The 27,602-nt window shown below is 43.1% G+C and overlaps 2 protein-coding genes across 4 annotated transcripts in view; one reads left to right on the top strand and one right to left on the bottom strand.

The window, feature by feature from the left end:
* The window catches only part of LOC120020573 (receptor-interacting serine/threonine-protein kinase 2-like), a 25,118-nt gene extending 8,022 nt beyond the window's left edge, over positions 1–17,096 (bottom strand). The window contains exons 1-8 of the mRNA XM_038964276.1: positions 16,331–17,096; positions 15,324–15,477; positions 12,863–13,018; positions 12,122–12,279; positions 7,100–7,149; positions 6,560–6,721; positions 2,353–2,438; positions 1,582–1,689 (exon numbers count right to left, since the gene is read on the bottom strand). Of these exons, the coding sequence (XP_038820204.1) occupies positions 1,582–1,689; positions 2,353–2,438; positions 6,560–6,721; positions 7,100–7,149; positions 12,122–12,279; positions 12,863–13,018; positions 15,324–15,477; positions 16,331–16,527 (1,071 nt within the window). The 5' untranslated portion in view covers positions 16,528–17,096. The remainder of the gene's footprint in view (positions 1–1,581; positions 1,690–2,352; positions 2,439–6,559; positions 6,722–7,099; positions 7,150–12,121; positions 12,280–12,862; positions 13,019–15,323; positions 15,478–16,330) is intronic.
* Positions 16,344–27,602, top strand: LOC120020575 (sorting nexin-16-like). Of its 3 annotated transcripts, none has more exons than XM_038964279.1 (8): positions 16,344–16,434; positions 19,244–19,642; positions 22,480–22,566; positions 25,277–25,425; positions 25,748–25,817; positions 26,210–26,346; positions 26,616–26,810; positions 27,081–27,602. In XM_038964279.1, the coding sequence occupies exons 2-8, from the start codon at positions 19,316–19,318 to the stop codon at positions 27,178–27,180; spliced, it is 1,065 nt and encodes a 354-aa protein (XP_038820207.1). In that variant the 5' UTR covers positions 16,344–16,434; positions 19,244–19,315; the 3' UTR covers positions 27,181–27,602. The 3 variants fall into 3 exon arrangements, with proteins under 3 accessions (XP_038820207.1, XP_038820206.1, XP_038820205.1); XM_038964278.1 differs by lacking the exon at positions 16,344–16,434 and adding an exon at positions 18,406–19,198 and having other exon boundaries at positions 19,303–19,642; XM_038964277.1 differs by lacking the exon at positions 16,344–16,434 and adding an exon at positions 18,408–19,198 and having other exon boundaries at positions 19,300–19,642.

Raw genomic sequence — 27,602 nt, 5'->3', positions numbered from 1 at the left:
AGAACAGATATACAGCTCTGGAAAAAATTAAGAGACCATTGCAAAATTATCCATTTCTCTGGTTGGACCATTTATAGGTATGTGTTTGGGTAAAATTAACATTTTTGTTTTATTCTATAAACTACTGACAACATTTCTCCCAAATGCCAAATAAAAATATTGTCATTTAGAGCATTTATGTACAGAAAATGACAACTGGTCAATGTTGTCAGTAGTTTATAGAATAAAACAAAAATACAGTGTCTTCAGAAAGTATTTAGGTTGTTGGTTGACAGAGGTTTTTTTGTTAATTGGTCGCAAATCTATATTTTTCATGGCACATAAGACACCTGTCTGATTCGTGCCTGGACTAATCCATTGCGGAGGCAGCACAGGCCATCACGCTCAGACAGGCATCGGCAACACAAGGCCATGAAGGTATTTGCCTTGGCACGCCAAGCAATTTGATTTAAAAAAAAAAGTGAAATTGCATTGGTTTTCCATAAATGGCTACTGCTTTGGACCTGCCACAGTTCATGAGAGTATTCCTTAGGCCTATAGTATGTGAAGATAATTTGTCTTGGGTATAATTTAAAATGTTGAGTCAAGAAAACGTAATTGTGTAAATTGTTTGCCCTCTGATAGTTAGCGTCTATCAATTCCCCATTACATACAGTATATCACCAGTAGTACATTTACCATTAATCCCAATAATTTCTAATCTACAATGTTTGTTATGGTAATTTCTGATAATGCATCCAATATATTAATATTATTACAGTCATTACAGAGTGGACACGTTGTTTGCAGAGCTCACAACCTATGCTACACTTATGAGAAACAAGTTCTGCCAATTAATTCATTGTCTTTTGTTTGGAGCGCTCCTGTCAATGTTGACTAAGGACCCGATTACGCATAGAAGTAGGCCTAGGCTACTTGGCCTACGTGCAAATGTAGAAATGTGCCCATTTAGGGATGTCTGATAGTATTAACTCACCATAACTAATGAGCAGTGGAGCTACGTAAAATAATTATTTCAATCAAGTAAACAAAGTCTGTTTTTACATGCATTGAGAATGACAATAGCTCCTCAATGTATTTGTCAAATCTTTCCAGCTCTCTCCTTTTTGAAAAAAACCACTGAGCGAATGGGAAAAATGTCATGCTCTGATCCAGTGAAAACCTGATTACTTCTCAACTTTGCGCAAACACAGATGTCTGTCCGGATCTCACTGGCGTGGGAAACTGAGGGTTCAGAATAGTTGATACAATTTTGCTAGGGCGAGCATCAGGCCTGACAGTTAACACGTTTCACTTTCCTGTTTGTTGCAGACAAGCGGAGTAGATAGATGAATGTGGTTGAGGAACATGAACAAACTGCCACATTTGTGCATCTTAATTATTTCATCAAACAGTGCCCTTAAAGCATCAGACAAGCTCAGTACATATAGTTTATTTTATTAATAAACACATAGGGTGTGTCTATATAATGAAAAATACACATTTGAAAATGTTGACCTATCAATTGGTAAAAAATAAAAGAGGACTCTCGGTTGACCCATTAAAAATGTTTTGCCGGGGACAGCCGGTCATTATACTCACTGGCCAGGGACTGGGGTTGTTCTTCAGAATGTTCAGAGACTTCTCCTCGTCTCTCCCCCTCTCACACACCACGGGTGTGGCAGAGTAACAACTGGCCCGCCTCATCAGCTAGAGAGAGAGAGAGAATGTATGCTGCTTTATAAACTGGGTGGTTCGAACCCTGAATGCTGATTAGCTGACAGCCATGGTATATCAGACCGTATACCACAGGTATGACAACATTTATTTTTACTGCTCAAATTACGTTGGTAATCAGTTTATAATAGCAATAAGGCACCTCGGGGGGTTGTGGTATATGGCCATTATACCACGGCTAAGGGCTGTATCCAGGCACTCCGTGATACGTCGTGCATTAGAACAGCCCTTAGCCATGGTATATTGGCCATATACCACACCTCCTCATACCTTATTGCTTAAAAATAAACTGATGCAAATCATTGTGTGCATTTCTTTCCACGTTAAACGGTGAATAAGGAAGTGAAAGTAGGGGAAATGTGAAGTCACACATTTGTCTCTCTGTTCGTCATTTGTCGAGTCATTCATCTCAAGACATATCAATGAGTCACGATGCGCCAAACCCTGTTCAAGTCTGAAGTCATCAAATTTGGGGCTATCACAAACAGAACTAAAACATTTAACAATACACACAGTGAGGTCATATGAGCCTGGGGATGAGGTTACTTGAGTCATAGTGAATGACTTGGGACTGTATGTGTCCTGCCAAACCCTTTCCTTTTGACCTGTGTACTGGACAATCTCGCACTGACTGACCTTTGACTTCTTGACCTCCAGCACGGCCTCCAGGACGTTGATTTCATCGAACCTCCTCAGCATTGGCTCCAGCTCCATCACACACTCTGCACAAGACAGGTAGAGACGGTTATGGCTCTATAGTTTTTAGGGACAAATGTATACTTGCAACACCTACATAGATAATACATTGATGTCAATGGAATAGTTGTACAAAACATTGAGTTAGGTATGTTGATTTTAACTTCTTCGGGGTATCCCCCCTTCTCAATTTCCACCTGAAGACATACCCTAATCTAACTGCCTGTAGCTCAGGCCCAGAAGCAAGGATATGCATATTCTTTGTATCATTTGAAAGGAAACACTGAATTTTGTGGAAATGTGAATTGAATGTAGGAGAATATAACACAATCGATCTGGTAGAAGATAATACAAGGAAAAAAACATACGTTTTCTGTTTTTCTAATGTTGTTGCATCATCTTTCAAATGACCAAGAACAGCCAAACATTCAGATAGGATGCTGGGGATCATTTGAATGAAGAACATAAGAGGGCAACAATAGTTTATCATAGTTTCAGACAGATAACTCTTGAGCGAGCTACATGATATTGAGCATGAAGTCACCCAGGTGTCCCACACAAATGTACCCAAGTGGCCGAATTGGTACATTGATACATTTTGAAGCAAATAACTATATACAAAATACATAACTGCTATTCTAACACCCCCCCCAATTTTTTAAAAATACAAATACAAATAAAAAACAACAAGGGTAACTATTTACACATGTTCTATTTACAATATTGTGAAGACCCTCAGTCCTCTACACAATATTGTGCTGCTGGTACCATGGCACATAGCAGTCTCTTTCTGCTGTAAAGCATAGGGTTACTGAACAAGTGGTGCAGGTGATGGGGCATTTCCTGTGACAAAGGGCACAACGACGCCTCCCTACTGTGCCCTTTTTGCCCTGGGGCACATTCATGCCTGCAGAGATGAGTTTGGGCAGGTGAACACCACTGGTTGAAGTAGCAGAAGGGACAGAGGTAGAGGGGACAGAAGGTGATGCAGTGGACTTGCTGTAGCTAGCAAGCTCCTGGATGAGCAGCTCTCTGAAGGCTAGCTCTGAGATGGGGGGGCTGTCCACAGCTCTTAGCCATTTCCTTCTGGAGGATGAAGGCATTCACCACAGCAATGTCGATGAAATGATAGAAAAATGTCTTGTACCATTTCATGGTCTTGTGGAGAACATTGTAGTAACCTATCAGTGCTTGTGACAGGTCCACACCTCCCATGCCCTTGTTGTAATCCTTTATGGCTGCAGGAATTGGTACATTTTTGGTGGTCCATGCTCCGGTACCATCTTTCACACGCCTTACGACGTGATCGCCACTGAAGGACTTGTGGATAGTTGTGCACATGACCACCTCTGGTATCCATCCACTTCACAAAGAGCCATCTTCACGGATCCATCTCATGGTACCCCGCTCAGGCATGTCGTTCACCTGTCTTTGGAAAGCCTACTCTGTTGGTCCGAATGGTGCCACAAGCCCACACCTCCAGTTTACTCAGCTCTATAAACAAGGTAGGGCTTGTGTAGAAGTTGTCCACAAACAGTTTGTAGGCCTTCCCCAGCAGTTGAAAATCCAATAAATCCATAACGGAATCATAACTAAGTACATTACCGGTAGCAAAACTGTTTTCCCCCTCATAAACAAAAAAATTGCTATTGTAGGTACACATAGAATCAGCCGAAACAAACAGTTTGTAACCCCATTTTGTTGGTTTGTTCCGCATGTATTGTTAGAGGCCAATTCTGGTCTTTGAGGCTACCATCCTGTCATCGATGGACAGGTTCTGGGCGGGCTGAAAATAGGTCTTGCAGGCCTCAACGATGTTGGGGTAGAGAGGTTTGATTTTGCAGAGCCTATCAAACCTTGCTGTGCCTCTCTTCTTGTCATTCTCCCCATCAACTTCTGGGTCACTGATGTGAAGTGCCCGTGAGATAATCAGAAACCTTTTACAAGACATGAGTCATGGGGAAAGGAAGTTGATAGAGAGCTGACGTTTTCCAGTAGTCCCTTAGAGTTTTCAACTTCACCAGCCCCATGTAAATGACCATTGGAAGGGAGCAGAAAAGGTCTGACATGGAAATGGGCTTCCATGCCTCTTTCTTTCCTGCCTGCTTCTTAGCCCCGTACTTATTGGTGTTCGACACCAGGGTATCAACAAATGACGAGGTGAAAAACAGTTGAAAAAGTTGAAGGGGGCTGTACTTTGCAGTCATGTCTAGTTGAGGTCCTGGCTGCCTTTTGGGTCTAAAAACTGGTGGAATTGGTTCTATATCATCTTCTAACACAGAGTGCCAATGACCCTCTGGCCCTGTCTGCAGGTTTCTCTCTTGCCCACCTCCGCTTCTTTGTCACTGACTTCACACATCTAGATGGACGGGTAGGTGTGGAGCCGGAGACAGCAGGGGTCCGGCTGGATGAACCAGCTTCAGAGGGAGATGGACACCTAGACATTGGTGGCTCATAATCAGAATCACTGTCACTGTGAAAGATTTTTTTTTAAATCAGTACCAATACTTTCACGTATGAGCCCTGTATCTACATGTAAAATAAACAGATATATATATATATATATATATGAGTACAGGGAACATAATCACTATGGTGAAGTGCTGTTCCATTCCATGTTTATGTAAAATACATGTAAAAAATATATAACACACACACAGTATAGCCAATGTGTACTTTACACATTTCATTACTGATGATATTTGTATATATTGCAAATAAAATAAGAATATCTCCCCAAAAATCTCAAATGAATAATATTTGATATTCAAACAACGACATTAGCATTAGAACTTACCAGTCCAGCATGGCATCCTCTCCGTGCAGAAACATGTCTTCCGCCTGGGAGTCAAAACTAGCGTCGCTGAAAGATTCATCTTCCTGAAGCAACTCGGTCTCGCTTTCTCTATCAATTTCTTCTATAATTTGGTTTAAATCTGTATACCTAGACTTTGTTTTAGCTTTTCCTGATTTATTCGTCATAATTGAAATATATATACTTGCTGAAAATGCTATTGACTATGTACTGCTATGAGTAACACTCGTGGCTCCGTCAAGTAGGATTTGCAATAGCGAATGAACCGCTTTCACGCCAGAGTTTACGACAAAGGCTGGTCTTCGAACGTATAACCATTACATATTGCCGTTTACCTCAGCTCATTGGCTATCTTCCAAGCTAGATTTCAAGATGATCAGTGGTCATTGGGCCAAAATACAGTCAATCAACAATAGACCGGTCCTACCATTGGTGCGTAATGAGGTCATTGATTGGTGTCTTCAAATCGGTTTGTTTCGGTCAATACGTCCCGGGAAAAGAACAATCAAGTATGGTTGTGTTAGTAACAACCAGAGGATTGCAATGAAACCAACCATGACTGGATAAACATTTGTTTTGTGTGTGTAATTACCACAAATGTTTCGTCCAAAGTTGAATGAGACGGAAATCACGACGCACGCAGTTTACAAATGTTTCGTGTTAGGCTATAAAAATGGATTTTATCAAACAAAACGAACATTCACTGTGTAGTTAGGACACTTGGCATTGCCACCAGAGGAGGATCTTCAAAGGTAATGCCACGCTAATGCTTGGTTGGAAAATGCTAGTAATACTTGTGTGTGCGGGGCGCTGTCCTCAGAAAATCGCATAGGGTGCTTTCGCCGTAAAGCCTTTTTGAAATCTGACAGTGGCTGGATTAACAAGAACTTAAACTTTTAAATGATGTAAGATATATGTATTTACATAAATGTTTAATATTACGAATGGTGTATTTAGAATTTTAGAGGTCTGCAATTTCACCGGATGTTGGCCTGGTGGGACGGTAGCTTCCCACCTACCCCAGAGAGGTTTTAAGGGAGGTTTCTGTGCCAAGTAACAAGATAAGGTCAGAATGGCATCCGTCTGGGTCAGTAAAGGTTACTGTGAGGTAAGATGAAAGGTGAAGGGTGATCTCTTACTGAGAAGAAAGAGGCTATGAGTAGAAGTCCTCCTTAGGCACAGATCCAGAATCAGCTTATTTTTCCCAAATCCTAACCATAAACATTTGTGGCAGGAAAGCGCCAAACTGCTCTGAGATCTGTGTCTAGGGGCAACTTCAGCCTATGTGAAGGTAACGAGTTGAGGTCAAAGGTTAGAGGTTATGTCTCTTACGGAGGAAGGATTGCCGTTCGTCTGGGTTAGCGGTCCAGCCGAAAGTCATGAGGTTGATGAGTGTCTCCCTGCTGGGGATGTCCCCTGGCAGACAGTCCAGGCCTGTTTCCGGACGTGCCCCCCGCAGCACGCTGAACATGATCTGCATGGGGTTGGTCGCCTCTGTACAGAAATACAAATGCTCACTCAGTTTTTTACTTCTGAATGAAGGTTTAATTTAATATCACTTGCGTCTGGAAATCCCACCGCTGCCTCCAACTATAATTGGACTTAGTTTTTTCCTATTTTCGAGCATGCAGAGGACCATAAAGGTTAACTCATGAGTATGGTATATGTCACTGACTACAAACACAGTAAGGTCATGTGGCTAATCTAATGTGTACGTATAGCTGACAACATTTATTTTGAATGAGGTTATATGATTCCATAAAAAGTGAGATTAACATCCATAAAAAACACATATTGCTTTTACAAACATTCCATACTGCATTCTAACAGTAAAAAAATAAATAACAAACAAACATCTAAACCTTAAATTACCTTCAAATGGTATCCTCCTGGCCAGCACCTCCCACATAATGATAGCATAACTAAAATGGGAACATAAAAAAAACAACAGCTTTATTTGACCCACAGTTAGAATAGCAGCCTCTGGGGAGAAAAAAATATATTGATGTCAGATGAGCATTCCCCTCAAAGGGAGGTCTAATACTAAAAATCAGTCATGAATCTCATTTCCTCAGTCGTACACAAAAGGCCAATACACTTCCCAGCGGCGGCATGACTCGTTCATGATGACAGTCTACTGCCCAGAAGCCCCAGTGACTGTGAATCAGTCAGAGGTTAGGGGAACTTGAAGGGCTAGTCTCATATCTCTTTTCAGCATTTCCCTTTGTGACATCTTCACTGAAACAAGGGGTTCCTTTAAGGGGGTGTTCATCTAGAAAGGGCAAGCACCCTAGAGACGCTCACTGAGATCAATGAAATTGAAACTTAACATAAAGTACTTCGCCGTTTTCTCGATAGTGGATCGATTTACCTTAGGCTAAATACTACACTTGCCTTGAAATACAATCTCCTATTAAATAGCAACTGAACATGATAAGCAACTTCTCCTTTTGAAAACGGCCTGTGGCATCGATATGAGTCAGACATTTATTCTAGTGTCAGAATTGACTACAAAGTCTAAATAGGATAATTTGTCATAGTCTCGTCCAAAACTGAGATTTGCGAGATAATTAAGAAATAATGGTATGTCATGGAATTAAGGGTACCGTAACAGTTTTTCAATCCTGCCCACAGCACCAAAGTAATCATCAATTCAGAAAGCAGCTGCATGCAACCCAATCATAATGCCCATGGTACATTTTATTTCACATCTCTATGGGGTTAGTTAGGGACCATCAGTAAATTACACAATGTACATGGGACAATATTAAAAAAAATGTCAATAGTTACAAATTTCAATTACTTAAAAACCTCAAACCAACTAAATTGGAGAAATCCATATACAAATATTGAACGCATTTAATGAGACAACTAAAAAGGTGTGCAACGTGAAAATTGTCCCATTTACATTGTGCAATTTATTGACGGTCCTTAACTAGCCCCAGACAAGCTATCCAAAGTCAAACCAACTTTGCCACGGACGCACACCGGCCGGCTGAAGCTAATTGGCGAAAGAAGTTGGCTAGCTTGCTACAGTAGCTAGTTTAGGCTACTTCCAGACACAAGACCTGGTTAGACTGTTTCAAGTTATCTTAAAAAGGGTGATGTACTAACTGTGTACCATTTTGGCAGTGAAGTACAAATGCTTCCCACATTCGAACACACACACACACGCGAGACACCAACATCAAAGCACGAATCCAAAACCCACATCTCGTTCGCAGTTTCATTTCTTAATGAAGATAATTGAAACCGAGGCTAAAAATCAGGAAGTTCAGCCCCCTTTAAAGTTATGTGAAAAATGTCCCGCTGGGCTGACACTTCTGCTACTCCCTTTGAAAAATGATAGGCAAGGAATGTTGTAGAAACTAATTGTGTATTTGAGGTAGATCCCCACAGAAATATGCATGTGTGTGTGTTGGGAGTGTCAGTTTAGTGTGTGTGAGTGTGTGGGTAGAGTCCAGTGTAGTATGTGTGTGTTGGGAGTGTCAGTTTAGTGTGTGTGAGTGTGTGGGTAGAGTCCAGTGTAGTGTGTGTGTGTTGGGAGTGTCAGTTTAGTGTGTGTGAGTAGAGTCCAGTGAGTGTGTGGGTAGAGTCCAGTGAGTGTGTGGGTAGAGTCCAGTGAGTGTGCAGAGCCGGTGCAAGAGAGTCAGTGCATTAAAAAAAGCCATTTGATTAACTGTTCAGCAATCTTATGGCTTGGGGGTACAAGCTGTTCAGGAACCTTTCGGTCCCAAACGTGACGCTCTGGTACCGCTTGCCGTGCTGTATGAGAGAACAGTCTATAACTAGAGTGGCTGGAGTGTTTGACAACTTTTAGGGTATTCCTCTGACACTGCCTGGTATAGAGGCCCTGGAAGATAGGGAGCTCGGACCCAGTGATGTACTGGGCCGTACACACTACCTTCTGTAGCGTCTTATTATCGGATGCCAAGCAGTTGCCATACCAAGTGCTGATGCAGCCAATCAAGATGCTTTCAATGGTGTAACTGTAGAACTTTTTGAGGATCTGAGGGCCCATGCCAAATCTTTTCAGTCTCCTGAGGGGGAATAGGCTTTGTCATGCCCTATTCATGTCTATTGGGTGTGATTGGACCATGATAGGTGATGTGGACATCGAGGAACTTGAAGCTCTCGACCCGCTCCACTACAGCCCGGTCGATGTGAATGGAGGCGTGCTCGGCCCTTCCGTTTCCTGAAGAACACGATCAGCTCTTTAGTCTTGCTGACATTAAGGGAGGTTGTTCTCCTGGCACCATACTACCAGGTCTCTTGACCTGACCAGGCCTACCACCGGTGTCGTCAGCAAACTTAATGATGGTGTTGGAGTCGTGCGCGGACACATAGTCATGGGTGAACAGGGAGTACAGGAAGGCACTAGGCACACACCCCTGAGACCCTCGTTTTGAGGGTCAGCGTGGCAGATGTTTCCTACCCTCACCACCTGGGGGCAGCCCATCATGGATTCTGGACTTCCTTTGCAGAGGGAGGTGTTTAGTCCCAAGGTCCTTAGCTTGAAGGGCACTATGGTGTTGAACGCTGAGCTGTAGTCAATGAAAAGCATTCTCATGGAGGTGTTCTTTTTGTCCAGGTGGGAAAGGGAAGTGTGGAATTTAATGGAGATTACGTCATCTGTGGATCTATTGGGCGGTATGCGAATTGGAATGGGTCCAGGGTGCCTGGGACAATTGATGTGAGCCACAACTAGCCTTTCAAAGCATTTCATGGCTACAGATGTTGAGTACTATAAGGCGACAGTCATTTAAACAGGTTACCTTGGCGATCTTGGGCACATGGACTATGGTGGTCTGCTTGAAACATGTAGGTATTACAGACTGGGTCAGGGAGAGATTGAAAATGTCAGTGAAAACACTTGCCAGCTGGGTCAGTGCATGCTCTGTGTACGCATCCTGGTAATGGTTCTGGCCCTGTGGACTTGTGAATGTTAGCCTGCTTAAAAAGTTCTTACATCTGCTACAGAAATCTTGACCACACAGTCATCTAAAGCAGCTGGTGCTCTCATGCATGGTTCAGTGTTGCTTGCCTCAAACCAAGCATAGAAGGCATTTAGCTCGTCTGGTAGGCTCGCGTCACTGGGCAGCTCGCTGCTGGGTTTCCCTTTGTAGTTCGTGATAGTTTGCAAGCCCTGCCACATTCGACGAGTGTCAGTGCCGGTGTAAAAGGATTCAGTCTTAGTCCTGTATTGACGCTTTGTCTGTTTGATGGTTCATCGGAGGGCGTAGCGGAATGTCTTATAAGCATCCGGATTGGTGTCCCGCTCCTTGAAAGCGGCAGCCTTTAGCTCAGTGTGGATGTTGCCTGTAATTCATGGCTTCTGATTGGGATATGTATGTGCGGTCACTGTGGGTGATGATGTCGTCGATGCATTTATTAATGAAGAAGGTGACTGATGGGGTAAACTCCTCATTGCCATTGGATGAATCCTGGAACATATTCCAGTCTGTGCTAGCAAAACAGTCCTGTAGCTTAGCATCCGCTTTAAAAAAAAGTGTTGTAAAAAGTGTTGGTAAATAGTATGGCCTACAGCTTATCATGAGGTATTCTAACTCAGGTGAGCAGAACCATGAGACATCCGTAATATTAGAGATTGTGCACGAGCTGTTAACAGAGAAACACACCACCTCCCTTGAGTTGACCCGACGATGCCATTCTGTCCAGCTAATGTATAGAAAAACCTACTAGATTTATATTTTGTTCAGCCACGACTCTGAAAAACATAGGATATTACAGTTCTTCAGATCACGTTGATAGGATAGTCTCGAATGGAGCTTGTCCAATTTATATTCCAGTGATTGTATGTTTGCCAATAGAACGAACGGAGGGTAGAGGGAGTTTATCCACTTGCCGATGTAGTCTCGGCGGGTATCCCGTACGCCGACCTCTATAACACCGCCTCTTCCTTTTTCGATTGTCGGGAATTTGGGCCTGGTCCGGGATGAGCAGTATGTACTTCGCCGCCAACTCATTGAAGTAGAAATCCTCATCCAAATCGAGGTTAGTGATCGCTTTTCTGATGTCCAGAAGCTCTTTTCGGTCATAGGAAATGATAACGGAAACATTATGCACAAAAAAAGTTACGATCAGCACAACAACCCAACAAAAAAAAAATTGCACAATTGGTCAGGAGCCCGTAAAACGTCTGCTATTCCCCCCTGCGCCATTCTTCTATTCATTCCGGCTTTGATGCCAAGGGAATGGTCTGTTGGTGGCGGCACATGTTACAGAAATAGTCAAATAATATTGGATTAATGTCATTGTTTATTTCAAGGTATGTCTTTATTTTTGCTGAACTGCCTGTTTGTGTTAGCCATTATATATGGATTTACTGCTGCTAGTAGTAGCAGCTTTCAGGTTAGCATGTGGCTAGCTATAGCTACCAATAGCCAACAACAGAGTTTTAGCCAGTTTGGTCATAGACGTTCAATGTATATTATGAACATTTTCTATTATCTTGATTTTGTGTAACAGTAGGAGAAATGCTGAACTGCTAATAAGTGATGTGTTTCAAGGCTGCTAGTGGTTAGCTAGTAGGGGGAAGCCAGGGGTGGAAAAGGGGCTATGCTAAAAGCCTAAACGCTGTATTGTGATCAAACATTTTTAGCTGATACAGAATAAAGAAATCACAGGATATGGTCAGATGATAAGTTGGCTTTAGACTTTTTAGAGGCCCTTTAAGATAGTGGTCTGAACCTAGCTACAGTATGTTAATATTATTCATGGCTTACTAGGTTGCCTGGATGCCATATCACTTTGGGCTTTAGCATAGTGCTCGGTTGTTCATTGTCATGCCATGCATATAGCAGAGGGGCCGGCTAAAGCACAAACAGATCTGGCCAGGTCCTATAACTCAAAACCTGGTTCTTGTTGGCTCACCTGTACATGTCGTGTTTGGCGTCTGCCCTGCGGCTTTTGGAGGGTTCATAAGCCTCGGGTGGCATGTAGATGACGGTGCCCCCCATCTCAGGTGGCTTGGATCCTGACCCTTTACTGATGGACAGCTGACGCCACTTAGACAGGCCAAAATCTGCTATCTGGACATAACAAGGACAACTGGGTTTTGAGAGCAGGATTTTGCAACGAAAAGTGAAAATTCTTATTGGACAGGTAGTACCTCCCTGTTTTACTCAGTTTTCAAACATTTTCTCCATACAAGTACACAACCCTGAACTTCCAAGGAGACATTTATCATCAGAGACATTCAAATATTTAGGCCTAGGCTATTTCTCAGGGAAATTCGAAAATTCAGTTTATTTATACACAACCAAAATTAATCTGGGCCATTACGACTTTAGTCAGTTAAAAGCCTCATATTAATGCTTGAAGCTTAATAGGGGCAGATGAAGATTAGATTGGTTCATGCAGGAGGGTTGAGCTGAATGATGGAGAGCTGATTCATATTTTAATCCTCTCCTGCCCCCGTTTTCAGTGGACCAAACAGTTTAATTGGAACCATGAATACTTCACGGTCATATTAAATGTAAGACAAATTGCCTTTGCCTTAGCAAACAAAATCAAATGTTGTCACATGCTTTATAAAACAACAGGTGTAGACTAACAGTGATTCAGGGGACTATATAATATGAAAACTGCTAAGACAGAGGTTGACTAACACACCTTGACATGAAACTCTCCGTCGAGCAGAATGTTCTGCGTCTTGAGGTCGTGGTGCAGGAGGGGTGGGGTCATGTTGTGTAGGAAGTTAACCCCTAGAGCTATCTCGTACAGGACACGCAGCCTCAACGACCAGGCCAGCAGGGGGTACACGGTCTTCTACAGAGTGTGGGAGGAGAGAAGGGAAAGTACTACCAGTAGCTCGCAGCCCACCTAAGAGTAACTCGCCAAACAATTCTGAAAGTTCTTGACATTTTCAAATGTTCTACCGCAAACTGTCATAAACAAATCTCACAAGTATCAGACACCACAAGCTCCCAGCTACTATCTAATAAATGCCACATTGACATTATCCCATTCCTGGTTGGCCACCATTTGCTTAAATTGCCAAACCTAACACAATATCTGCCAATTAATTTCCAGCAATATTGCCCGTCTGTCTGTGTGATGTGCACGCGTATCACTTTGTGTAGCCAGTTGATGCGATAACCGTCTTGTGGTATGACAGAAATACTTTCCCCAAAACGTTCTCAATTAAAATGTTAACTGCAAAGTAGGCTTACCTGGCACAAGTATATCATGAGTAAGTACAGTGCATTCGGAAAGTATTTTCCACATTTTGTTACGTTACAGCCTTATTCTAAAATGGATTCGTTTTTTCCCCCTCATCAATCTACACAAAATACCCCATGACAAAGCAAAAACATGTTTGCAGAAATTTTTGCAATTTTTTTTTTTTTTTAAGTTAAGGAAATAGCACATTTACATAAGTATTCAGACCCTTTACTCAGTACTTTGTTGAAGCACCTTTGGCAGCGATTACAGCCTTGAATCTTCTTGGGTATGACGCTACAAGCTTGGCACACCTGTATTTGGGGAGTTTCTCCCATTCTTCTCTGCAGATCCTCTCAAGATCTGTCAGGTTGGAGGGGAAGCGTCGCTGCATAGCTATTTTCAGGTCTCTTCAGAGATGTTTGATCGGATTCAAGTCGGGGCTCGGGCTGGGCCACTCGAGGACATTCAGAGACTTGTCCCAAAGCCACTCCTGTGTGGTCTTGGCTGTGTGCTTACGGTCGTTGTCCGGTTGGAAAGTGAACCTTCGCCCCGGTCTGAGGTCCTGAGCAGATTTTTATCAAAGATCTCTGCTCTGTTCATCTTTCCCTCGATCCTGACTAGTCTTCCAGTCCCTGCCGCTGAAAAACATCCCCACAGCATGATGCTGCCACCACCATGCTTCTCCCTAGGGATGGTTCCAGGTTTCCTCTAGAAGTGACACTTGGCATTCAGGCCAAAGAGTTCCATCTTGGTTTCATCAGACCAGAGAATCTTGTTTCTCATGGTCTGAGAGTCCTTTAGGTGACTTTTGGCAAACTCCAAGCAGGCTGTTATGTGCCTTTTACTGAGGAGTGGCTTTTGTCTGGGCACTCTACCATATAGGCCTGAAAGGTAGAGTGCTGCAGAGATGGTTGTCCTTCTAGAAGGTTATCCCGTCTCCACAGAGGAACTCTGGAGCTCTGTCCCTGACGAAGACCCTTCTCCGATTGCTCAGTTTGGTCGGGCGGCCAGCTCTAGGAAGAGTGTCGGTGATTCCACACTTCTTCCATTTAAGAATGAGGGAGGCCACTGTGTTCTTGGGGACCTTCAATACTACAGACATGTTTTGTTATCCATCCCCAGATCTGTGCCTCGACACAATCCTGTCTCGGAGTTCTAGGGACAATTCCGTCAACCACAGGTGGACTCCAATCAAGTTGTAGAAACATCTCAAGAATGATCAATGGAAACATGATGCACCTTAGCTCAATTTCAAGTCTCATAGCAAAGGGTCTGAATACTTATGTAAATAAGGTATGTTTTTTATGTTTGCTAATTTATTTAAAAAAATATATATCTAAAAAACAGTTTTCCCTTTGTCATTATGGGGTATTGTCTGTAGATGAGGACTTTTTAAAAATCAATTTTGGAATAAGGCTGTAACGTAACAAAATGTGGGAAAAGGGTCTGAATAGTTTCCAAATGCACTGTATATAATTTGTATCTATTATTTGCTATTTGCAAACTTTGGCATGAAATGAGCAGTAGCAGTTATAGAACCATCGCTAGACTGACATTTATTGTGCCCACAGGAAAAGGAAACTCAAACAGCTACCTTCTACCAAATGTATTCTTAACCATGCTCACAGGGGGAATGAGAAGAAATGGCAGTGCTAAGTATTGTGCTGACATCGCAGCGCTCGCGTTTTTCAGTCATAGCGAGAGTATAGCAATCTGATACCAAAGCTTGAATGACATGCGTCTTCATTCAAAATGATTGTGGGAAACACAGACTATGCCTATACACTGCTTCAAAATAGTTGTGGGTGAAGGAAATGAAAACCCCCTAGACTGGTATGGCAAGATTCTTGTGCCTCAGTCTCGACTCCCTAGTTTGAACAGGTACACTGTTCTTACTAACGGGGTGTACCTCGTGAAGCAGCTGATCCAGAGAGCCATTGCTCATGTACTCAGTGACGATGCAGAAGAACTCGGGCTCGTTGCACACGCCAAAGATTTGGATGATGTAGTTGAACCTGGCCTTGTGAAGCACCTCCGCCTCCTTCAGCAGGCAATTCCTCTCCCTGTAAACACAGTCATGATGAGAACATTTTGACATTAGTCATTCAAATGACACAGGAATTGATTTTCATATTGAATCTTTGTGTGTATAGAAAAAATAAGGTACATTTCTGAGTGATGGAAAACAGTGAAATTAATGTATTTTCTATTCAAATTGGCACATAGCCAAGAGGCTTGTAATATCTACTTCTCCTTTGGCCCAATATTGGACTAGAGAGCCTAACTTCACTTCTGAGTCCAAGGACCTTACGTGTTCTATTTAAAAGGGCGAAATGCCTCGAAGCTAAATCCCTCTACTTTCATATCAAAATAATTTCACAAATGCAAAATACACACTTTTAACACAGTTGCAGCCGACAGTATTTTTTCCGTGACAAAAACGTTTGTGGCGTCTGTCTTACGTTTACACACAGATGTTCCGAGACGCAGAGAGTTAATTAGCACAGGTCAGTTAGTCACGGTCTGTAAACAAACGCTGTAACATGGAAATGTGGCCGTGTGGGAACCCTATAAAAAAGGTGTGTATCAATTTAAACCTTTTGTTTTTTGTAAATGATTTATCGCTGACATTAAAGATATGGTTCTTATGGTTGCAAAACCGTACCGCAAGCAACGCATGTTAATTATCCATGTCAATGCTCATATTTAGTGTCGGGGATATGAATGAAACTCCCCTGTACAGAAGACGTATTCGTCTAATGATTTATGTGTAACTTAATGTACTGGAACTTTGAGTCATGATCATGGCCTACCTAGTCGATATATTAATCAAATCTGACAAGGCAATGATAGCTTGTAGTCAGATTAGATCTAATGGCATATAGTCGTACTTAATCTTGATTTGAACAAACATACCTTTCGCCAACAGGAGAATCCAATTTCAGACACTTGATGGCAACGGTGGTCCGCCAATCGCAATGCTGTGCCTTGAATACGGTTCCGAACCCACCTTTACTCAGGTAATGCAAGTCCGTCAATTTTTGATAGGGGATCACCGGTAGAGTGCTCGTGAGACTACAAAGGTTCACACAGCCCGTGTGCTGCTGCTCCATAATTATTGTGAACCTACAATAAGGACCTCTTGAAAATAGCTTGTCCTCCTCTGCCTAAAAGAGAAAGCGGAATTGAGAGTTCCTGTTCCCGACGCAACGAAAAGACCCTGGTGGCTTGACAGAGCCGAGTACAGATTCATAAATGTTCCATTAAAAGCTAGCTAGCTCACGTAATGACGTTTGACCTGCAGGTTTGATATAATGTGCTCGCGCTGCCAGTGTTAATGATTGCAACTGGACGTCGAAAAAAAAAACAGTGACTTGAATTTTTGCTAACAAAAAAATGTTAGACTGTCCATTTCTATCAATGTGTCCAACTCTCTAGCGAGTAACGTTAGGGACGAACAACCACTCCACGCCAAAACAACCGGTGACTGATTTATACCGACACCGCATTGGGGCATATTCTTGACCCTGTAGAAGTCCGTCATTAGTTAGCTAGTAGCGTGCTACAAAATAACTGACTGATTTAAAAAAAGCACAGCAATGTTTACATTTTACGTTTAGGTAGCTACGAAAGCGGTGGTTTCTGTGTCCGTTGTTGTAATTTTGTGAAGGCATAGGATGACAAGACCCTTCCGGGTTTCTTTTGAGTTACATTCAGGATCCGAACGTTATGGCGTTGTGATTGGGCTCGTTCGAGGGGACCACGTTTGTCAAGTCGCATTTCAAAGTGCGATACATTATGGGGATAAAAACGGTCCGATTTGCTCCTCACGTCGACTGCATGAACTTCACAACAACCATGTGATCAAAGGTCATGAAGTTTCGACTGCAATGTTCAGTTTTGTTTGACCCACGCGAACTTGACCGAAGATGTGACCCGCATTCATGTGGATATGTACAATTGAATGTGATATTTGAGGCTCTCTCGCAACAATTAAAAGTACAATGTACACACATATTTACAGTTTGTGAGTGTTTAATATGGAGGTTTGAGATATGTTTATTTCGAAATTACAAAGAAATACTTTATAAAACAATGGCAACACTGCCATGTTGCACTGAGCCCATCCACATCATTGTCCGACTTAATCAATCAAATTTATTTATATAGCCCTTCTTACATCAGCCTATGTCACAAAGTGCTGTACAGAAACTCAGCCTAAAACCCCAAACGACAAGCCATGCAGGCGTGGATGGCGCAGATGCACTTTCCCCAGCTGTCCTTCTGGACTTTCTTCTGCAGTCGGTTGCTTCAGTCTTACCACTAAAACAAGCTCATCGACTCTTCAAAAAGGACCGCAACATTCTGGCACCATCTGAAGTACTTTGCTATAATTGGTTTCACGTGTCAAGTAGCAAATATATACCATCATATTTAATAACGCGACAAAAATGAAAGTAAAAGACAAGTTGAAATATATAGGTTTTGCTGCCCATATTTTTACTTTGCGGTATCTTTGAACGCCTTTGCTGGGAAATTGGCATGGAGGGATTTAGACACGCCCACATGCGACAGTAGTTTTTTTGTGACCGCAGAGATACAATAAATATATGTAATATATTGTTGACAGTAAGAAAAGGGAAAGGGTCAGTTGTACAACTGAATGCATTCAACTGAAATGTGTCTTCCGCATTTAACCCAAACACATCCATGTCTGGTTTGTCATTGATAGTTTATCACCCCCAAAAAACTAGTATACAAATAAGTTTTGGTGATTTTGGTGATACATTTGTAAAGAGTTGATGGTTTTGCTTTTTGAGAGAGGACACTGGAGCAAGATAGAAAACTCAAGCAAGCGGATTGTAGAATTTCCAATCTAGTAGGGAATTTCCCAGATATTTGGGTATCATGACGTGATTGTTTTCAATTAACTTTGAAGGACATGGGTCTCTACAAGGGGATTTTGCGCCAATGATGTTTGTGACCGATTGTGAAAGAGAAGTGCGCTTTTATGTCTAGCTTACGTGAGAGGGAACAAAATAAAATTGGTACACATCCACAGTTTCTAAACTAATGCCGCGTTCTTACGCTAGTCGGAACTAGGAAACTCTGAATTGTCAAACTTGCTGTTTCGTTGAACGCGGCACGTGTATAGCCACAAATAGTTGCCATGTCGGAAATGTGCGAGTTTCCTAGTTCCGACTAGCATGTGAACGCGGCATCATACTGTAGAGGCGTGAATTGTCAGAGCTGTCCCACTGGATACAGACGGCAATTCAACGTCTATTATGCCCAGTTGGGTGCGTCTTTGCATAAACTAGCTAAATGGAGAGAAAAAATTTAAGTTAGCCAAAATGTAATGATTTTGATCTAATAATTATTTTGTGAACACTCAAAGTAGGCTACAATAAAATCATCGAGTGACAAATAAACCTATTTGAGTCGGATATTCACACTTTGAACGTTCTAATATGCTCGGCAGGAATGATCATGTTTACGTTAGCATATCCGTCTGCCCATGTCCGGAAGGGGTCATTTTTCCGTCTTGTTCCGCTAGGATAATGCGGGAAGTGAGTGATTGACAATGCAGATGTTCTGTCCATAAACTTCATCTGGTATGCATTCGTCGGTGATTCCAGAGAATCTGACTGGAATTTCTTAGTTTCTTTATCATCTACAGCTGTCAGGCATGCGGAGTATCTTCTCCGGTCTGTCCAGTATCCACATCTCCTTCTCCAAATCAGAGCAATTCGTTTCTAAATAGCCAGGGATAGGCTACAGTATGTGAGTATCCAAATATCTCTCTTTCTCTCTCTCTCTCTCGAACAGATAATGGATCACAATGTAACAACTAAAGCTCCTGTTTCTCTGCTTCATTATTCAAGAAGGTAAAGAGGTAAGATGGCCACCCCCTTTGTCCCAGTGCCTGTCCCCATGGAACGGACCCCGACCTGGCCCAAGAGGACCTCCCCCCAGGGAATTATCTCTAGCTCTGGCTTTTCACCTCCTGGAAAGTCCCCCTGGGTGAAGGCCACTGGGTCCTGGGGGGCTACGGTAGCCTGTCCGAGCCTCCCCCAGGCGTGTTCCAGCCCCGAGGGGTATAGGACATCCAGAGGAGGGGAGCAGGGGTCGGTCCAGGAGGATGGTACTCCAGGGGACAGTTGGGAGAGGCCCCTCACCCCTACCCTGCTGGGCTATGAGGTCATGGAGGAGAGGGCAAAGTTCACGGTAAGGAGTCACCCATATGATTAATTGATTGTAATTCTATGATCACACCTTATTTGATTAAACAAATTAGTTGAAGCTGGAACTAAAAATCCTGCACACATGATGTCAGGGAACTTGGTTTAAACGTTCCATCCATGTTTCAAGTTTCCATCAGTTATTAAATGGTAGTTACTGTAGTATGCAGCATTTTGTTTTAAAGAGTTATAGCTTTGCCACTGTTGGAGGCACATTTAAAAATCATCATCCCATCTGGTTGAATTCCATATGATTTTGTGACTGCCTCTATCATGTGTGTTCTCATTCATGGAAAAGGCTGAACTAATAGTGTGTGTGTGTGTGTGTGTGTGTGTGTGTGTGTGTGTGTGTGTGTGTGTGTGTGTGTGTGTGTGTGTGTGTGTGTGTGTGTGTGTGTGTGTGTGTGATGAGCATCTGTTGTTAAATTACCAGAGATAGACAACCAGTCACAAGGAAGTGACTCTGTGGAGTGTGATTCAGTTAGGTAGGGTCGCTGTATTTTATTCTTACAACCACAATCTCCTTTTAGAAAGATTGATGCAGCTTTGTAATTTCTATCTTCCTTTTCAGATATATACAGTGGGGAGAACAAGTATTTGATACACTGCCGATTTTGCAGGTTTTCCTACTTACAAAGCATGTAGAGGTCTGTAATTTTTTATCATAGGTACACTTCAACTGTGAGAGACGGAATCTAAAACAAAAATCCAGAAAATCACATTGTATGATTTTTAAGTAATTAATTTGCATTTTATTGCATGACATAAGTATTTGATCACCTACCAACCAGTAAGAATTTCGGCTCTCACAGACCTGTTAGTTTTTCTTTAAGAAGTCCTCCTGTTCTCCACTCATTACCTGTATTAACTGCACCTGTTTGAACTCATTACCTGTATAAAAGACACCTGTCCACACACTCAATCAAACAGACTCCAACCTCTCCACAATGGCCAAGACCAGAGAGCTGTGTAAGGACATCAGGGATAAAGTTGTAGACCTGCACAAGGCTGGGATGGGCTACAGGACAATAGGCAAGCAGCTTGGTGAGAAGGCAACAACTGTTGGCGCAATTATTAGAAAATGGAAGAAGTTCAAGATGACGGTCAATCACCCTCGGTCTGGGGCTCCATGCAAGATCTCACCTCGTGAGGCATCAATGATCATGAGGAAGGTGAGGGATCAGCCCAGAACTACACGGCAGGACCTGGTCAATGACCTGAAGAGAGCTGGGACCACAGTCTCAAAGAAAACCATTAGTAACACACTACGCCGTCATGGATTAAAATCCTGCAGCGCACGCAAGGTCCCCCTGCTCAAGCCAGCGCATGTCCAGGCCCGTCTGAAGTTTGCCAATGACCATCTGGATGATCCAGAGGAGGAATGGCAGAAGGTCATGTGGTCTGATGAGACAAAAATAGAGCTTTTTGGTCTAAACTCCACTCGCCGTGTTTGGAGGAAGAAGAAGGATGAGTACAACCCCAAGAACACCATCCCAACCGTGAAGCATGGAGGTGGAAACATCATTCTTTGGGGATGCTTTTCTGCAAAGGGGACAGGACGACTGCACCGTATTGAGGGGAGGATGGATGGGGCCATGTATCGCGAGATCTTGGCCAACCACCTCCTTCCCTCAGTAAGAGCATTGAAGATGGGTCGTGGCTGGGTCTTCCAGCATGACAACGACCCGAAACACACAGCCAGGGCAACTAAGGAGTGGCTCCGTAAGAAGCATCTCAAGGTCCTGGAGTGGCCTAGCCAGTCTCCAGACCTGAACCCAATAGAAAATCTTTGGAGGGAGCTGAAAGTCCGTATTGCCCAGCGACAGCCCCGAAACCTGAAGGATCTGGAGAAGGTCTGTATGGAGGAGCGGGCCAAAATCCCTGCTGCAGTGTGTGCAAACCTGGTCAAGAACTACAGGAAACGTATGATCTCTGTAATTGCAAACAAAGATTTCTGTACCAAATATTAAGTTCTGCTTTTCTGATGTATCAAATACTTATGTCATGCAATAAAATGCAAATTAATTACTTAAAAATCATACAATATGATTTTCTGGATTTTTGTTTTAGATTCCGTCTCTTACAGTTGAAGTGTACCTATGATAAAAATTACAGACCTCTACATGCTTTGTAAGTAGGAAAACCTGCAAAATCGGCAGTGTATCAAATACTTGTTCTCCCCACTGTGTATATATATATATATATTTTTTTTTTAAATGGCATCAGATACTGTGTTTTTGTGTGTAGTTGGCTTGGTTTTATAACACACTCACTAAAGTAGTATCTAAAGATTAGTTGTGCTGAGAGATACAATGAGTGTCTGATAAGAGTATACCTTTAACAGAACTGAACAAAGATTGTGTTATGGCTGTGGTTACTTACATCCATGTCTTTGTGTGTATACAGCAGAGTTGCCCAACTGACAGCCCACGGGCCAAAGTGGTTTTTGGCCCCCCACGCTTTCTATTTAAATTGTTTTTGTTTGTCCTGCTGTACATTTTTTATTGTTGGACATAAAAGACAGTAAAAACACCAGGAAATCATCTCTAAGTAATTTCAGAAATCTGTTCCCAAGTATTCCCACACATAATAGGGAGACACACGATCATATACAAATTGAAGCAAGGTTTGAAATTATGATGTTATGGTCAAACATTAGATCTGTTTGGGCTTCTTTCGCTCAATTTTCAGTCTACAAATGATTTGTAATTATGTTCCTGCCCCCCCGACCATCCGCTCAAGAACAAATTGTCCCGTCGCTATTGATGATCCCTGGCATAAAGTATATGATACAAAAATAACATGGTCTATTTTTCACTGCAGGTGTATAAAATCTTGGTGAGAAGGAATGAGGAAGAGAACTGGGTGATCTTCAGAAGGTACACAGACTTCGCCAGACTCAACGATAAGGTGAGCTCCTGCAGCAGACACCAGGGCTCAATTCTGAGTAGCCCCTTCCACTGGATGAACTGCCCATTCTATTTCTATCAAGTCAAATTGTATTTGTCACATGCGCTGAATACAACAGTTGTAGATCTTACAGTGAAATGCTTACTTACAACCCTTAACCAACAATGCAGTTTTAAGAAAATACCCCCCAAAAAGTAAGAGATAAGAAATAATTAAAGAGCAGCAGTAAATAACAATAGCGGGGCTATATACAGGGGGTACCGGTACAGAGTCAATGTGCGGGGGCACCGGTGTCGAGGTAATATGTACATGTAGGTAGAGTTATTAAAGTGACTATGCATTGATAAGATAATAACAGAGAGTAGCAGCAGCATAGAAGGGGGGGGCAATGCAAATCGTCTGGGTAGCCATTTGATTAGCTGTTTAGGATTCTTATGGCTTGGGGCTAGAAGCTGTTAAGAAGTCTTTTGGACCTAGACTTGGTGCTCCGGTACCGCTTGCCCTGCGTTAGCAGAGAAAACAGTCTATGACTAGGGTGGCTTTAGTCTTTGACAATTTTTTAGGGCCTTCCTCTGACACCGCCTGGGATAGAGTTCCTGGATGGCAGGAAGCTTGGCCCCAGTGATGTACTGGGCCATTCACACTACCCTCTGTAGTGCCTTGTGGTCGGAGGCCGAGCAGTTGCCATAGCAGGCAGTGATGCAACCCGTCAGGATGCTCTCGATGGTGCAGCTGTAAAACCTTTTGAGGATCTGAGGACCCATGCCAAATCTTTTCAGTCTCCTGAGGGGGAATAGGTTTTGTCGTGCTCTCTTCACGACTGTCTTGGTGTGCTTGGACCATGTTAGTTTGTTGGTGATGTGGACGCCAAGGAACTTGAAGCTCTCAACCTGCTCCACTGCAGCCTCGTCGACGAGAATGGGTGCGTGCTCAGTCCTCCTTTTCTGTTGTCCACAATCATCTCCTTTGTCTTGATCACGTTGAGGGAGAGGTTGTTGTCCTTGCACCACATGGCCAGGTCTCTGACCTCCTCCCTATAGTGTGTCTCATCGTTGTCGGTGATCAGGCCTACCACTGTTGTGTCACCGGCAAACTTAATGATGGTGTTGGAGTCGTGCCTGGCCGTGCAGTCATGAGTGAACAGGGAGTACAGGAGGGGACTGAGCACGCACCCCCGACGGGACCCCGTAATGGGATCAGCATGGGGGATGTGTTGTTACCTACCCTTACAGTCTAGGGACAGCCTGTCAGGAAGTCCAGGATCCAGTTGCAGAGGGAGGTATTTAGTCCCAGGGTCCTTAGCTTAGTGATGAGCTTTGAGGGCACTATGGTGTTGAACACTGAGCTGTAATCAATGAATAGCATTCTCACATACACTATTGTTCAAAAGTTTGGGGTCACTAAAGAAAAGCACATTTTTGGTCCATTTAAAATAACATCAAATTGATCAGAAATACAGTGTAAACATTGTTATTAATGTTGTAAATGACTATTGCAGCTGGAAATGGCAGATAATAAAAAAAAAAAAAGGAAGATTGCATCATCTGTGATCTGTTGGGGCTGTATGCACATTGGAGTGGGTCTAGGGTTTCTGGGATAATGGTGTTGATGTGAGCCATGACCAGTCTTTCAAAGTATTTCATGGCTACAGACGTGAGTGCTACGGGTCGGTAGTCATTTAGGCAGGTTACCTTAGGGTTCTTGGGCACAGGGACTATGGTGGTCTGCTTGAAACATGTTGGTATTACAGACTCGGACAGGGAGAGGTTGAAAATGTCAGTGAAGACACTTGCCAGTTGGTCAGCGCATGCTTGGAGTACACGTCCTGGTAATCCGTCTGACCCTGCGGCCTTGTGAATGTTGACCTGTTTAAAGGTCTTACTCTCAGCGGAGAGCATGATCACTCAGTTGTCCGGAACAGCCTATGCTCTCATGCATGTTTCAGTGTTACTTGCCTCGAAGCGAGCATGGAAGTATTTTAGCTTGTCTGGTAGGCTTGTGTCACTGGGCCTCGGCTGTGCTTCCCTTTGTAGTTTGTAATAGTTTGCAAGCCCTGTCACATTCGACGAGCGTCAGAGCCGGTGTAATACGATTCGATCTTCGTCCTGTATTGAAGCTTTTCCTTTTTGATGGTTCGTCGGAGGGCATAGCGGGATTTCTTATAAGTTTCCGGGTTAGAGTCCCGCTCCTTGAAAGTGGCAGCTCTACCCTTTAGCTCAGTGCAAATGTTGCCTGTAATCCATGGCTTCTGGTTGGGTTATTTACGTACAGTCACTGTGGGGACGACTTCGTCGATGCACTTATTGATGAAGCCAGTGACTGATGTGGTGTCCTCCTCAATGTCATCGGAAGAATCCCGGAACATGTTCTAGTCTGTGCTAGCAAAACAGTCCTGTAGTTTAGCATCTGCTTCATCTGACCACTTTTTTATAGACCGAGTCACTGGTGCTTCCTGCTTTAATTTTTGCATGTAAGCAGGAATCAGGAGGATAGAATTATGGTCAAATTTGCCAAATGGAAGGTGAGGGAGAGCTTTGTATTTGTCTCTGTGTGGCTCCCTGTGACTAATTTAATTATGCCAAATCAAGGGCCAAATTGGTGAGATCAAACGAGGAGATCAATAAAATCAACTTGACACAATCCAACTTGAGGGAGCAATTTATGTGAATAAAATATTGAACTGCTCTCTCTCTCTGTGTTTTTCTCTCAGCTAAAGGAGTTATTTCCCAGGTTCAGACTATCCCTGCCACCCAAGCGCTGGTTCAAGGATAACTACGACATGGAGTTTCTGGAGGAGAGACAGTTAGGCCTACAAGCCTTCCTACAGAACCTCATAGCACACAGAGATATCACCAACAGGTGGACTACAGCATTTCCTCTTGACCTTTATTTTATCCAGGGTTGTCTCACAACATGTCGTTTTCAAGAGAAATCAAGAGTATGTCTTTTGTGTGTGTGTGTGTGTGTGTGTGTGTGTGTGTGTGTGTGTGTGTGTGTGTGTGTGTGTGTGTGTGTGTGTGTGTGTGTGTGTGTGTGTGTGTGTGTGTGTGTGTGTGTGTGTGTGTGTGTGTGTGTGTGTGTGTGTGTGTGTGTGTGTGTGTGTCTGCAGTGAGTGCACATATCGTAATTATTTTGGAGGATGTCCATGTCATCTTTCTGACCTTTGACCTTTCCCCCACAGTGAAGCGGTCAGACAGTTCCTTTGTCTGGATGACCCGCCAGGCCCCTTTGACAGCCTGGAGGAGAGCAGGGTGAGCCATCTCTACAGTACATTTTATTATCATGAACCTTTTAATAATCCAGGTTAGTCTCATTGAGAACACATGTATTTTGCTAGAGAGACCTGATCAAGATAGCAGACCTACCAAATACTTAGCTGGCTCCATGCTATGGTCTCGGAATGTCAATTGTGAATAATTGAACCATTGTGTGGCAATCAGCATACTTCAACCAACTGAGCCAAATAGAACTAGGGTTGTGTTCATCAGGGCATATGACGGGAAATGTTATTAAGATTAAACAAAAATGAGCTTTTCTTATTGGACAAGTCTAGGTAGTTCCTCCCTGTTTTATTCTGTTTTCTTCCGTTTGGTGCCTCATGAACATAATCCAGGTTCTGTTATTGTGGTAATCTTGCTGACAGGCTTTCTGTGAGACGCTGGAGGAGACCAACCACCGTCTCCAGAGGGATCTGTCGGAGAAACAGCGAGAGATTGACTCTTTGAAAACAGCCCTGGACGAGAGACAGACCCACATTGGGCTCCTGGAGAAGAGAGTGAAGTGAGGATTTGTTCTTTCTTAGTGTCTGAAGACCGAGAAATCAGGCGATTGTGTGTTTGTGTGTCTGTTAAGGGTCCTGAGTTCTCGTGGAAATAGCTAGATGTACTCCCCATCTCCCACATGATCTGACCACACGATCCAGTTGTGTGTGTGTGTGTGTGTGTGTGTGTGTGTGTGTGTGTATCCCCTGTCTGTGAGCTTTTAGATGTATGTGTTGTGTGTATGTGTTTGTACAGTATGTGTGTTAACATGGTGTCCCTCTGTCTCAGTGGTAAGTCCCCCAGCCCAGAGGGCCTTACTCCGGAGAGCAGCAGACTATCAGCCCTAGGCAGTGAGAACAGCTCTGACACAGACACTGCCGCAGACAGACACAGAGACACAGACGGAGAGGTGGACACAGACACAGACAGGGGATCATCCACTGCATTGGAGGCTGACCAGGAGACATGTCCTGAAAGAAGAAGGTACCTCATTGACATCTCGTGTCTTTAGACACACATCCATCTCTCCTGTCCACAGAGCTACTTGTGCCAACCTGAGCTAGATGTTTTACAGGTTATCTGATCTGTAAACAATCTTAAACTCCAATTAACAGATCCATATGATGTACAGATCACTGTTTACCTCCTCTCATGGAGACATAATAGGATACTTCATCTATGTCTCTGTGCTTCATGATGTAACGGATGTTTAATTTGACCTCTGACCTTTTTACCCACTCTCTGTCAATCCAGCTCAGAAATCCAAAGGCCACTCAAGGGTCACGGGGCGTACTGGTCATCTGCGGCCATTGATTGTTCACCAGACGCTTTTATAAATTCAACAACTCCATAGAATGACGTGGAATTCTGCATTTGATTCTGACCTGGGACCTGGAAAAGTAGATGATTCCAAGATGGACTGATGATGAGCTACGAGTGAATAGACTTCATGTACAGATTCTTGCTTGTAGTGACTGCGTTAATGGGTGATTGAATTTTTCATATAAGGTGTGTGTGTGTGTGTGTGGGGGGGGGTTCTGTGTGTCTAAGGATTCCAGAAATATACTGTTTATGAGTATTGATTTCCAACACTTGTTCTGCTCTCATCTAATGGCTTGGTTGTATAATATTCAAGTGAAGATATACTGCAATATGTATCTAACTGCCTTACATCAATCTCTTTTCTACAAAGCTAAGTACTGTAGTACTGTACTCAGGTTCGTACCTCCTCCCTGCGAAAAGCAATACTAATAAACTTGATTGATCTTAAAACGC

The sequence above is a fragment of the Salvelinus namaycush genome, chromosome 25 (assembly GCF_016432855.1).
Source record: "Salvelinus namaycush isolate Seneca chromosome 25, SaNama_1.0, whole genome shotgun sequence".
Lineage (NCBI taxonomy): Eukaryota > Metazoa > Chordata > Actinopteri > Salmoniformes > Salmonidae > Salvelinus > Salvelinus namaycush.
Note: the sequence above shows the minus strand (reverse complement) of the source record. Positions and strands in the feature narration are given on the sequence as shown.

What these genes read in the sequence shown, in the direction of transcription:
- LOC120020575 (XM_038964279.1), top strand. Translation starts at nt 19,316, where the DNA reads ATGGCCACCCCCTTTGTCCCAGTGCCTGTCCCCATGGAACGGACCCCG. An exon ending in CACAGAGATATCACCAACAG is followed by an intron (nt 25,426 to 25,747) that starts GTGGACTACAGC and finishes TTTCCCCCACAG; the next exon opens with TGAAGCGGTCAGACAGTTCC. An exon ending in ACAGCCTGGAGGAGAGCAGG is followed by an intron (nt 25,818 to 26,209) that starts GTGAGCCATCTC and finishes TCTTGCTGACAG; the next exon opens with GCTTTCTGTGAGACGCTGGA.